Here is a 13,894-nt window from a genome sequence, read left to right as displayed (position 1 = left end):
ATGGAGGACTCGCCGCCTGGCAGACCGCCCGGGTCATCGATATCCCAGCCCCGGCGCGCCCCACCGCCTCCAGCTGCATCCCTATCCCCCTCCAGCCAGCCTCACTATCAAAGATACCCCGGATTCCACTTTGCTGCCCCAGCGTGTTGCAGCAGGAAAGAAAAAAAAAGTAGCAAGGATCGCAGCTTCCCGAGGCTTGAGTGAGCCCAGAGCAGGAGAAAGGTCCTCATGCCGCTCATCGCATCGTGACCCTGCTGCGACACCGTGCACCTCTGCTCCCTCTCTACCTTAGTCCCCAGATGCAAACATGGCGATTGATCCATTCTCGCCCATTGCGCTCGCGCGCATACGGGTGCTCCTGGTGCCCGTGGGCAAGATAAAGCGCTCGCGATTCATGGGCTTTGTTGAGCGCTTGCAGCCCGAGAGCACGATACGTCTCGGAGACGTCAGCCCAGATCCGCGGCCAGACAGAAGTAGGCCGCCCCTGATCCGTGGAGAGACGATGTGTGGCGGGGCGCGTTTACTGATACAGGCGAAAAGCTATGTTCTCTCCACAGCGCAACCCGGACGGTATGTTGCTGTACTATATGACGACGTCAATCCCTCCGCCCTCGTACCTTGCACTGTCTCCGCTGGAGCTTTTCCGCGAGCCGCTCATGGTCATCGGGCTGGCCGATGGCGAGGAGTACGGGGGCCCTCAGGCCGCCGGGTTAGACAGCAGCGTGGCTTTGAACAGGCAGCAGATGAAGGATGCAGTCGAGGTGCTGCGCGACCAGTATCCCAGGGCCCTGGTGCATAAGGTGCTCTTCTTCGATAGCTTGTTCTCGTCTTTGCAGACGTGGATGCCTGAAGAGACGACGCTAGTGCCTCCCGCATCGCAGTCCAACTCGACCACCCTAAAGACTGTAATGTGCGATTTGTCTGCGGTGCTGCTAGCCGAGATGACAACGCTGGCAAGATCATTACAAGCCCTCCCAGAAGTCAACATCACTGCCACCTCCACCCAACAACATACCTCAAATCGTTCAATCTTCTCCATTGCACGTCAGCCTTCTTTCGGCTTGGGCTCTCCCGAGTCTCCGGCCTCACGCTCAACCTCGCCGCTCCCATCAATCAACACTGCGTCCGCGGTGGCTAAGCGCGCCTCTACTCCTCTCCGGCTAGAACCGCCAGCACGATCTCCTACCCCCCAAGATGCCATCATGGAAGATGCCAAGTCGCCTTCAGCCGACGGCCCAGCACTCAGCCCAGCACTGAGCCCCACCGAGGCAACGACCCCAACGTTGCAGCGACCTCGGGCACTGCAAAGATTCTCCATACAAGGCTTTGGTTCTGGCAGTGCGGAAGAAAGGGCGAGAGTTAGCAACGAATGCCGCCGTGGTCTGCTGTCTGCAGAGGTATCCCTAATGGCTGGCCACGTTCAAGACGCCTTGGAACAGCTTCGTTTCTCCTCCCTTAGGGCAATGGACTGTTCCGATAATCTTGCTATCGCAAAGTCCATAGAGCTGATGCTGGCATGCTTCCTCATACTGCTGAGACTCGGATCCCCTTTTGAGGTAAGCATCCGAGTGCATAACTTCCTGTTGTCTTTTGTGTTCTTACTGACCGGTACAGATCCCCCCACTCTGTACTTCAGACCCGAAGGGTCCCGTCATCGAGGGGAGTAAAGAAGTGCTGATCAATATTATTCCCGATCTCTTCCAGAACGTTCAGAACTACTACGCTCTGGCTGCTAAGACTGATATGAACTGGCCGACACCACTTCTCATCGCGGAATGCAAAGTCCGCCACGCGAAGCTCCGTATCTTTATATCGAGATCCAAAGGCCAAGTATTGTCAGAGCTCTTCGATGCTCCGCAAAGGGAGTCGGGTCCGGACCAGGAAGAGCTCCCGCCCCTGAAAGGCGTGTACGGTGGGATGGTTAAGACCATAACGGACACCCTTTTTGAGGGTATAGACCTCGTCAACAGCGCAGCTGCCGCTACCGATCTTGAACGAGCGGTCATCTACTCCGAGGTTGCCACTTGTCTAGCAAAATTAGGTCTTGCAAGAAAGAGGGCGTTTGTGGTAAAGCTTCTCATAGACGTTCTAATCCCAGCTTTACTGCAGGCTCGCAAACTTGGAGCTGCAGAGCAGGGCATACATCCCGCCACCGGCATGTTTGCTGGAGGGATCGCTCAGGCAGATCGGAAGAGTCCTCACGATACACTCACCACATTCCTCGAGGATTTTACTGGCGCCTATGGTATTGCCAGTCGACAGTCGACTTCTCCGCAGGCCGCGGATGACCTTAGCCAATATGGAAGCTTCATTTTGAAGACGGATGTCCTCTTGAGATGCATCAATGTTTGCGAAGCGATGGCGGACCTCGGCGGTGTTCTGAGGTTCTCTTCAACGCTTTTAAACATTTCAGTGCCACCGGAACCTCCACGCGAGGATGAATCGAGTCATAGATCCTCCCTGCATCCCCAGGAACAGGCCCGTCTGCACAGTAACATCGTGCGAACTGCGCAAGCTGCTGCTGCATTCGGTTTGCCAGACATCCAAGCTCGGTACTGGTACGAGCATCTTGTCCAGAGCGTGGAATACAGTGCTGCCACTGTACCACGACAGCTCGTCATGCACAAAAACCCCGAGAAAGAACGTCTTTTGGAGCTCGCCCAGAGGGCTCGTGGTAATGCAAAGTTCGAATTTCAAGCCTTTGGCCGACCGAGAACCAGAGATGGCCAGCCTCCAGGTACGCCTCTTGTCGTAAATGAGCCGGCTCATTTCAAGGTCCACCTGCGGAACTCTTTTGCCTTCGAGCAGCCTATCAAGTCAATCAAGCTCGTGACCGAGGAGGGAGAGGTTCTCGAAGGAACGACTGATAATTCTGTCCACATCCAGCCACACAGCTCCCAAAGTTTCATCATAGAAGTCGTTGCAAGAAGACTCGGCTCATACAAACTGAGCGGTCTTCGCATCAAGGTTGAGAATTGTCACGAGGAGGATTTCCCAATAGCTTCCATTGCGCTTGCACCTCGTTCGTTCGTCAACAGCTTTAAAGAACAGAGAACGAGTGTTGCTACGGTTGACTCCATAACGAAGCAGCTGAAGCGTGCCAGCACTGAGACGCATTCTTCGACTAGCACTTCTAAGGAGGTCGTGGAGGAAAAGATAATGACCGTCAATGTCGTACCGGAGCAACCAACGCTAAGGATGCTTGTTGCATTAAGACAAGATACTCTTGAAGTGCTTCAGGGCGAAAGGAAGACTTTCCTAGTGACGATAGCTCACGAAGCACTTGCTTCTAAGATCTCGGCCAAACACTTGAGCCTGAGTTTCCGAAATGACGCGGTCCAGCTCTTCAATGAATTGAAGGATAGCGAGTCATTGTTGTCTCGTCTTTACGAACTGGATCGAGCAATTGAAATCTCTCAATGGAGGACAAAGGACATCCACCTTCCGTCTCAGATATTGTCGACCGACAATGCAACTTTCCAGGTTGAGGTTTACGGCACAACCAAGCTGAGCAATGGATTCATCGACCTGGAATACTCAGCGACGGATCCACCTGCAGAAGTTGAAGGGTATTTTGTCACAACCAGGATCTCACGACAGATTCACGTTTCAGTGGAACCCACCATCCGTTGCTACAATTTCCAGGTTCTCTCCGGGTCAGAGGCTGAACATTGCTTCTGGGCGATGTATCCGATGGTCGAGAAAAGGAATAATTTCGTCCTGACTTTCTCGTTTGAAAACAAATCAACCCGCACCCTAAGCGTAGGGACGCAGGGCGAAGAGAAGGGTCTCATGCTCACCGATGGGCGCCAGCAGTATAGGCCTGGCGAACGCGGTCACTTTGCTGTCCTGCTCAAGAAGATTTTCGTGCCCCATGGCGAGCAGCCAATCCCTGACCCTCAATATCGTCAATTCATCGTCACGGCTGCGAAGGAGACCGACACGATATCCAGACAGTGTTTTTGGTACAAGCGCGCTCTTGTGGATGCCGTTGGAGTCAAGTGGTTTGAGGAATCTGGGGACGAGGGTACTCGCCATGGTGACGTCGATATCGGTCACTTGGTGTTCTCCCCGGAGTGGCTTGGCCGTATGATGGCCGTTCTTGATGTTAACATGCGTCTCATTAACGTCAACGCCTCTGCTCAGGATCCGCCCGACCCCATTCCGATCTTCGATGTATCGAATGATCACACTGGTACCGAGTTCCGCAGGGTCGAGATGAGGAATGTGTATGAACTCAATCGCGGAGAGAAAGCCCATGTGGTGACGGGCCTGAGAAACCTGACGGACCGCCGACAGCGTTTCTCCATCACACCAACCTTGCGGTTGCTTCCGGATACTGACGATGGTCTTACGGCCAGCCAAATGCTTGCTGAGCTCGACCCAATTCGGCGCCTTGTGTACTTGGACCCCTACGAGTTGTATCACTTCAACGCTGAAATGACTATGCCGGCGGGCGTGTCGCACGTTGACCTAGGACTCGAAGTTGCTGGCGAGTATCCTGTCCACGACACGTCCTTGATGTGTACGATTAAGGTTTTGGAGGGGGCTGAGGACAGTGTGCCGCAAGAGCATGGACGATAGAGGATCAAATGGAGGCAGGTGTATGAATTGTAGGAGTCATGACGAAGATAAGATGTGTATGGTGATAGAAGGTCGAGTTGCAGACGAGGCATTAGTAGGAAGTAGAATAGGCGATCATCGGGTCAAAGAAGTGTTCTAGTATGACGGACATGTTAGCGAGTAACGAGAGTCAAGGGCATTTTAAGGGATGTTTAGGGCTAGTAATCAAGGTTACGAGGAGGGACTTGCTGGTTGCTGCTTTCGCATTCGAGGAGGGTGATGGTTGATCAGACGCACGCGACTGGTCGCTCAAACGGTTATTGTATGGCTAGATAAAGCATAGTACGAGAGGGATGTTGCTAGGTAGTATGTATAATAGTTAAGAAGACAATGAAAGGCTGCTGGTTGCTATTGATTGTTGTTCGGTTAGTCTTTGGAGCCACCGCAAACGTCACCCTTGAGCACGCGCCAAGATACCTACCCACCAGCAGTGCCGCTACTATAAGGCTCCTCCCATTTGCTCACACATTTTGGTAACCACAACAACATTTTGCCAACTCCCTTTTTTCTCCCTCGAAGCAAATGCTCTTGCCCCTATCGATGATTGGGACGAACCTCCTCCTGATCACCATCTTCGGCACCCTGCCACAGCTTCCAGCTCCTCTCCAAGCCATTGTCGCCCTCTGGGGAGCAACGCGACGACTTCAGCATGTCCGGATGGACATAGTTTCGCTGCCTGCTCGTTGCTTCCAGTCAGATTTTGCTAAAAGGGAGACATACCAGCCAACGTCTACTAAGTTGGCACCAGACGGCTAAGCAGACCACGGCTTCTGAGGCACCGCAACACGCGCTGCAAACAAGTAGCTGCGGCGCATCCACCTGAAGGGAATAGGATGAAACAGCAGCGCAATACCGTTATCTCAGCTGATTGCTTGATTGGGGCAGAGGTTTACTCCAAGGACAACTGAAGCAGAGGTGGCGGCAACAAAGTCGTCGAAGGCGCTCAACGCAGCCTGACGCGCAACCCGCGAACTTTCTGCTATCTAGTTAACCATCTGCTGATGACAGAATGATGCTTGAGCACACTTACTTTGTAGATCATCCCCTAAGCAAAGCCAACACCATCCTCCGGGACGCAAACGATGCGCGAGAGGCCCGTCACCAACGAAGCACACCCATCACACTACGCGAGTCTCCTTCAAAGCATTGCAGTCAGCGAAGGCTTTGCTTGCTATGACTTATCGGAGGCAATAGGGATGGTGGTTGAATCCTCTTCTAGAGCTTGTGAGTACGGATTGTAAACCGCGCACTGCATATGGTCAGTTGATCAACATACTCCCAAGGATACTTTGCTGCAGGACTAACTCACTTCGAGGGACAGATGACGAGCCTAGTATCTTACCGAAACTTCAAATCGGCACCTCAAGCAGACATTGAGACCATCATCTCGAGTAATCTACCGCAGCCTGCTATCGGCAGGGAACACCACTTGCCTCCTACTGGCAGCAACTATCGTCCGAATGGATCAGGGTCGACTCGTTTTCCTAAATCGCCATAGACATAGCTGTCATTCTCCCCATGGAGGTCTACGCTTGACTTGTGCTGTTGGACGTATGGACCCGTCCTACCATATTACGAGGGTCGAGAAGCATGGCCCATGGTACTTTTCCACGAACCAAAAAAAACTCCTCATTTGGCGTGCGGAACGTATACGGAGCTACAAGCTTCCCCAGTAACAAGCATTAGCTCTTGGGGGGCTTATTTCGCCCTTAAGTGCCAGATTCCGTTACCACGCAGCTCTTTCGAAGACAGTATACCTGAAACAATCAGGAAAAGCTTGGGAATGAGAGGAAATAAATGAAATAAGGGCAAATGGCGAGGGGCAGGAGTGACAAGCAGCAAGGTATCAACCAAAAGCCTGCTACTCCTGCTATTGTAACATCCAGTCCAGCTAGCCCTTTGTTGAAGTCTGAACTGGCAAAGAATTATCTCTGGTACGGGTTGTGAGCAGAAGAGGTCAAAAAACGGCCCATGGTATTGAAACATACCAAAAGGCTAGTTACTCCATAACGAGAAACAAATGTTTCTACGGAGTAATTTCTTCATCAGGACAAGCTCAGACGGGACGCTCTGGGTAATAGTAAAGAGATTCTGATGCGAGTTTAAGAGAGCTGCCATCGACCTCTTTGCCTGCTAAAGCGAAAACTCATTGGTGAAAATGAGCCAATTGCGTGGCCCTTACAGACCAAACGTGCATCTCCGAAATGCCCCGGATTTTCACCTGTCTGGCTGAGATGGCAGTATTCGAAGACCAGTATATGATCGATTCCATACCAACCTTTGAGTATCGATTCTGCGTTTGGGAGCTGTATCCTTCGAAACCGGACCTAACCGGAAAGTTGGAAAGGATGTAAATGCATGGGTTAAGTACTCTAGTTTCTTTTCAGCTGACTTGCGTACTTCTGAGCCGTTGGATCGTTGTTTGTTGGTCTTCGCATGGCTGTCAGTCGGACTACCGATCACTGCAGCCCCTTGTCGTAGCTCGATGGTTTTACCCAGAGGCTCTGAGAGGGACCTTTTTTGATGAGAAGATGTCACAAATTCTCCGGGATTTGGAGGTAAGTGAGAGAATCCGTTTGGAACCCAATGAACCTCTTATCTCATTCGCTGGTGCTAAGTCGCATCCTCACTTTTCTTTGATATATGATAGACACTCTGACATCTTGCTTCATATATTGTGTCATAACAGCGGAAGGAGTTATCAGTTACCGGAGTCTCATGCGATCTCTCATCTGTCGGCAGTCAGCAAAGCAGCCCAGTACAGGATACCGATATTGACTTCAAAACTTTCACCTTGCTCCCTCCGAGCCTTTTCGATTTCTTTCTTGTTTGCACCCAGATTCTGCAACTAGAGGATCACTCGATAGTGCCCCTTCATCCGTCATAAGCACTATACAGTGACATAGACAACAATTTACTTGCTCAAACTTGCTCGCCATGGCACGTGGCTTATGAGAGGTACAGCTCACAGGAAATCATGGAAAAAAAACTACAGAAACACCGGAAGCCTCACTTTTAAGAATTCAAGGGATGATGCAACAGCGGCTGCAATGAAGAAAATTTTACCAACCATTAATTTTGAGGCAACCCGATTCCAAGCTCGGTACCGAGTAGCTGGAGTAGTCCTTGACAGGTTCTACGTGTACGAGTACGAGCATTCCACGGAGACCTGCATCATGGATGATCGGCCCCCCTGGACAATTACGGTCTGAAGAAGACCCTGAGCAGCCTTGGAACCATGGCGTATTTCGATTGATTATGTGGAGATCATGACGTCCAGGCAAGGTGATCGTGTGTCCAAGACACAAAGTCATCAAAGGCGAGCGGTGACCGGTCGAAGATCCGTGATGTGTGGCGTTACGATGCGACAGAGAGAGAGAGAGACGTGTCACACGCGCTGCAGGAAAAAGTCCAGGGCCAGGACGAGCAGGCAAGCAGAGTGACAAGAGCGACAGATGAAGCCAGGGCGGGCCAATTGCACGTTCCGTGGTCTGCACGCGAGGGAGCGCCCTGCAAAGCTTTCTTCGCACTAGGAAGCAATAGGGAAAGTTGCCGCATGCGTGGAGGCGGACCTACCCCGGATTTCGAAGTATTCCTTGCGGCCTCGAACTGCTTTTCTTGCGCCTTCCTGCCCTACACTCGACCCCTCCGCGATGCCTGCCTCCGTGCTCCGACCATTGTGATGATTCCGTCACGAGGCCCCGATCCTGCCGACGTCAACCTCATGGACTTTTTCTCCGCCCAGCTTTCCCGCAACCTCGACACCACATCATACCACGCCTAGCAGCCTGAGGGCATGCCTTTCGGCGCCTGCCCGCTGCGATACAAAGCATTGTCTCGTCTCTCTTGCGTCGCGCGAGTGCGCCTCTAAGGTGAGCTGCTTATCCATGTCCCCTCCCCATGCTCAGGCTCCTTAGGCTGACGGGAAACAACCCTTGTTCAGGCGAAACCCAGCCCTTTAAGCCCCACCATGACTTCGTCTACGCCCACCGAGAGCGTCAAGAATGCGCCGCCCGAAAGCTCGAGGAAGCAATCATCAATCAGCATGCTTTCCAACGCCTTTCTCAACCTCATTGGTGGTAACAAACCCGCGCCTTCAGGCGCTCCGTCAACCTCCACCAACACCGCCCCGGCCCGTGGCAAATTTGCGCGCCGGATGAGCGCATCTCTCGAGCAAGCCGATACCACTGTTGCCAGCGACGCAAAAAAGAAGGGGAAAGCGCGTGCCGCTCAAAGTGGCTCTGTACCGTTCGTTGTTGGTGGACCGCCTGAGCTGGACGAATTACTTGAGAAGCTGGCCGATCAGAAATCCACAGTAGCGCAACGCATCAACGCCGCAAACGGCATCAGCTCCATCTTGAAAGAATATCGTGTCACTGGGGTTTGGTGGATATGGTCGAAGACGCAATCAGCCTTACTCAGTCGCCCCGAGCCGGATGCCCACAAGGCAGCACACCAGTTGCTCTACTCCCTAGTACAAACTCCGCTGTCTTCTTTTGAGAGGAGCTGTTTCTTTTCCATGGTTGCCGACAGCGACAGCACCGCAATAGCCGACAATCGCATGCAGCTGCTAAGCTCGATCACCAATGGTGGTCGCAACATCGATGCTCTGGAGTCTAAAATTGCACCGCTTCTTGCTTCTACGCTGGCAAAATCATTCGACTTGGCCGCCAAAGCCCGGAAAGACAATCGCAACGCAAAAACAGATGAACAACTTCCCGAAAATACTCGCCTGCATCGCTTGTTTCGTTTGGTCGTCGTTGTCTTGAAGTTCAATTCTCAGCACTTGAGCGATGCTCACACCGGCTATCTACTTGAGCAAGTTCTTAAGATCTGCCGGCAGACCACCAAAAGGCAAGATCTTCATGATGGAATTGCTGTTATAGACACTTTGATCACATACAAGGAACTCCCACGCGGACTACTTCAGCCCTGCTTCGAGGTCTTGTGTGCTGTATGCAACCAACACATGAAATCGGGCAATTTGCGCGATCAAGCGGAAGACGTCGTGGTCCATCTCTTCGGATCACATATCGCTCCTGCTGCAACGCTTACCTTCATTGAAGTTCTGAAAGGGGAGCTGACATTCCCACAACAGCGCCTCAACGTTGTACGGGGCGCTGTCAATGTCTTACATGATTTTATGTTCGGCGACAAGGCCGAGGATCTTCCAGAGCTTCCAATGTCGCTCATTCTACCCGCTTTGAATACACTGGTTTCGGCAGAATTCGCAAGAAGCAGAGAACAAGAGCGCGCTGCTGAAAACGACCGAGTAGAGCTAAAAAGGATTAGGGCAGACAACCAACACCTTGAAGCAGATATATCCAACATCATGTGGCGCCTTCTATTGCCTGAGGACATGGAGAACCGTTATTCTCGGCAGCTTCTCCAAGGTTACGATTGGGATGTCTATATGGAGATTATCATCAAATGCGCCCTCGGTGTCTCAGACACAGACATGAAGAATGAAACCAGGGCTCTCACCCCCACAGACGCTAGCTTTTTGGAGGATGACGACCAAGAGAACCATCACCCTTCCATTCCCCTTACGGCTGTCATACGCAAACTTTTCGAGATCCGAAATGAACTCGACGTTGTCCAGAGAGAAGCCGCAATGATGACTTTCCTGCGTATCGGCCGCAGGCTTCCGAATGATGTCGCCAAAGGTGTCATTGGATATCTGAAGGACGAGCGTTTCCTTCTGCCTCTTCACGCCGAATACTTTAAAGTTTGGGAACAAGTGATGGATGTATTCTTTGCTGACAAATTGCGTGACAATGATGTGCGCATATATGCAGTACACACACTTGTCGATGTCTACGGCTACATTGCGACAATCCTCGACTCAAAGACACAGGTGGATACGGCAACCTTTTTACTCGATCACATCTATCATGAGTCCGACCCTGCAGTGTTGAAGGTACTCATGGATGCTGCCGTCGATATCGTCTCAAGCGGACCAGAGGAAATGGTAGAGCATATCATGGACCTTATTCGGGACTATCTCTGGAACTTTATTGGTAGCCTGCCTGAGCCTGAGAGACCGCCGACCCGTGCTTCAGAGAATCCCATGTCTCCTAGCAACGTCATCACTCAAGGGCTGGCCCGTATGTTTATCAGAACCTTCCGATACTCTGTTTGGAAAGCAACAAAGGTTTATGACCAGCTCATTTACATCGCGCGCACTAACAATTGCGATATGGATGCACGTATCAGCGCCATAAAGCTCCTTACGCGAATCCGTAGCGATGCAGATTATGCAATTCGTCTCAACGGACCACCAGAAGGCGAAAGCATGGCTGCTGTTTTGTGTCGGACTTCCGAGACAGCTGCAGCCGCAGAAAAAGAGAAGGAAAATTCTTCTGAAGTTACCAGTCCAGTAGCCACACTTGACCGAAACCTGTCCCAGGACCGTAGGTCGTTTGTTGGTGGAGCACAGCTGTCGCAGTCTCGTAGGTATACGACCGGCTCGAACAAGCCCAGGCCCGTACCTCCGCTCTGGATGTATCCATACATCGACCCCCAGGACGATAAGCCGGTGCCGTTCCGCTTCAGTGGTCTCCCGGAGGAGCCTCCACAAGCTGCTAGTTATGTTCTTTTCACGTATCTTGAGGAGGACGAATCCGAGACCCCGCAGTCGGAGGAACAAGAGGTTACTGAAGAAGAGCCTGAGCACGATGGTATATATTCCAAGGTCATTCCGGCTGGAAAACCTGGCCTGTTCTCTGCATCGTTGTGGCTTGAGGTGGTTATTACGATCTTCCAAAAGTGCGACGAGTGGGAGGTCCTCAGCTACATGCTTGTCCATCTGGGTTCTCAGCTTGCCAATCATTCTCTCTGGAGAAACTCTAAGCCCCAGATCAAATTCCTGAGGAACGTCCTCTGCGACCAGATTCGAAATGGCACTGTTCCCGAGCCGCCAGCTTACACTTCCTTGAAGAAAGCAGACGTGGCCGTTTGCTACTTTCACATTCTAACTATGCTGGTCAGCTACCATGCGTATTTCGAGAAGAGTGAACAGGACGACATTGTCAAATCTTTCTACCTCGGAATTGGGTCGTGGGATCGGACTTCAAAATGGTGCATCCATGCGCTCACCGTATGCTGCCACGAGATCCCGGATTCTACCACGAAGCATCTTCAGAACGTCGTGCAGAAGATGTCGCAAATTATTACCCAGCCACACATCGCCATCCATATCCTCGAATTCCTCACCCATCTTGTGCGCCTAACCAATCTCTACGTCAACTTCAGAGAGGAGGAGTACAAGATGGTCTTTGGCGTATGTTTCCGTTACCTACAGTATGTGCGGGACCAACAAGAGAAGGCTCAGGCCCCAACCGCCACACGGATAAGCAGCGGCTTGCGCAACAGTGGTACATCGCGCGACCTTCGCGAATCGAAAAACATTCCCGAGCAACAGGTCTCGAAACCACAGCCAAAGTCGCCCGCCGACGATCTCCCTCAATACGTCCATGCCTTGGCTTATCACGTGATTACCTTTTGGTTTATGGCGATCAAGCTCGACGACCGTGGCAAATTTGTCCACTGGATTAAGAACAGACTGGTGATCGTGGACAGAACTGGCAGAGAAACATATGAGGAGCAGGCTCAAATCACAATCGACATGTTGTATAGTCGGGCATATACCGACAGCGATGAAACGGCACCGGTCCGCGGCTTTCCTGGCCCGACCGATGGCAAGGTTCAAACAACAACTTGGGTGGTTGGCGCTGAAATGCTCATGACGCTGCAAACCGCTGCACGCACAGGAGCCACCCAAATCATCAAACGACGCCCGTCGTACACAAGTTATGGAGTGTATACTCCGAACCTAAGCTCGCCACCTCGCCACCAAACCGCTCTCTTGACCGGCCTGGCCGCAGAGGCCTTCTACACAACCAACTATGTTGGCGTGTTGCCTCAGGATATCTTTCAGGGCCTTTACGCTCCCGTGAGTCTGCTAAAAGTCGGTGCAGCTGAGGATTATGTGCAACTGCCGGAAGATGATGCAACTCGACGCGCGATAGCCGGCATCGACCGTTCATCAACAGTTGACGGACATAAGATCGGTATTATCTTCATTGGCGAAGGTCAACGTACGGAACAACAAGTTCTTCAGAACGTCATGGGCTCAGGCGACTACACTCAATTCCTCGAGGCTCTGGGTGAAGGCAATTGGGTTCGTCTGAAGGGTTCCCAGATGAATACGCAAGGTCTCGATCGCGAGTTCGATACGGATGGGACCCACACCATTTGCTGGCGCGACAGAGCTGTTGAAGTCGTTTTCCATGTCATCACTCTGATGCCCGTCAATCTGGAGCATGATCCCTACTGCATCAACAAGAAGAAACACATCGGGAATGATTTCGTCAACATTGTCTTCAACAATTCCGGATATCCCTTCGATTTCGACATGTTCCCTTCGCAGTTCAACTACGTATACATTGTCATCACCCCGGAATCACGGACGACGTTCATTGATACTCGCCACAACATTGAGCTCGATCAGTTCTACAAAGTCCAGGTCCTCACGCAGCCTGGATTCCCAGAGATTTCCCCAGCTTCGGAGACCAAGCTCATCAGTGGCAAGGGATTGCCGGCGTATGTGCGCATGCTTGCCTTGAATGCCAGCGTTTTCTGCCAGGTTTGGTCTACCCGGGAGGCCGGAGAATATGTCTCTTCGTGGCGTAACCGTCTTCGAGAGATCAAAAAGCTCTGGGACAAGCACAGCACCACGGTTGCTACGCCGCCGTCGTCGGCATCTGGGAACCCGGGAATTAGCGGATCCATGTGGCACAGGCAAAGCATCGCCACGTTTAACAGCGACGGCAACCGAAGCAGCATCATGAGTGGCTCGGTCGACATGGAGCGTCAAGTCTCGGGAGGCTCTCGTTGAAGTCTCCTTCCACACGTCCTTTTCTTAGGTAGCTCTTTTGCTAACCCCCCTTACGATACCCCCCGCTGCGGCGAAGAAGCGAAAAGTAAAAAACAACAAAAAAGGTCATGATGATTTGCATGGGAGGAAACCTGCCCGGAGTTTTGAGAGTTTAGAGAGGCGCAGGCCACCAAAAGTTGTTGCTTTGCAGATAAATAGCTGAGTACGAAGTAGCTCGTGTGCTCGTGCAAGTATGTAGAGTACATGGAAATTTCATGACATGACATCAGTTGTGCTACCAAGGTGGTCGGAGCTCACGGGTAAACGTCGGATATCGCTGCCTTTGAGAAGGCCGCGGTTTAGAAAGTCTCGGAGCTTGCACCTTCAAACACT

General features: G+C 52.0%; 3 protein-coding genes across 3 annotated transcripts; all 3 read left to right on the top strand.

Annotated features, from left to right (window-relative positions):
* The first annotated feature begins 108 nt into the window (after nt 1-108).
* K452DRAFT_315353 (uncharacterized protein) lies at nt 109-4,974 on the top strand. The gene is made up of 3 exons (XM_033543856.1): nt 109-473; nt 541-1,556; nt 1,615-4,974. Exons 1-3 carry the CDS (start codon nt 308-310, stop codon nt 4,582-4,584), a joined length of 4,152 nt encoding a protein of 1,383 aa, XP_033401811.1. The 5' UTR covers nt 109-307; the 3' UTR covers nt 4,585-4,974.
* On the top strand, nt 4,915-5,870 carry K452DRAFT_283382 (uncharacterized protein). The gene is made up of 2 exons (XM_033539764.1): nt 4,915-5,599; nt 5,654-5,870. The coding sequence occupies exon 1, from the start codon at nt 5,164-5,166 to the stop codon at nt 5,377-5,379; it is 216 nt and encodes a 71-aa protein (XP_033401810.1). The 5' UTR covers nt 4,915-5,163; the 3' UTR covers nt 5,380-5,599; nt 5,654-5,870.
* A 2,421-nt stretch (nt 5,871-8,291) lies between these two features.
* K452DRAFT_315352 (uncharacterized protein) lies at nt 8,292-13,778 on the top strand. Its single transcript, XM_033543855.1, has 2 exons — nt 8,292-8,495; nt 8,567-13,778. The coding sequence occupies exon 2, from the start codon at nt 8,594-8,596 to the stop codon at nt 13,520-13,522; it is 4,929 nt and encodes a 1,642-aa protein (XP_033401809.1). The 5' UTR covers nt 8,292-8,495; nt 8,567-8,593; the 3' UTR covers nt 13,523-13,778.
* Nucleotides 13,779-13,894: the final 116 nt, after the last annotated feature.

The sequence above is a fragment of the Aplosporella prunicola genome, assembly GCF_010093885.1.
Source record: "Aplosporella prunicola CBS 121167 unplaced genomic scaffold K452scaffold_3, whole genome shotgun sequence".
Classification (NCBI taxonomy): domain Eukaryota; kingdom Fungi; phylum Ascomycota; class Dothideomycetes; order Botryosphaeriales; family Aplosporellaceae; genus Aplosporella; species Aplosporella prunicola.
Note: the sequence above shows the minus strand (reverse complement) of the source record. Positions and strands in the feature narration are given on the sequence as shown.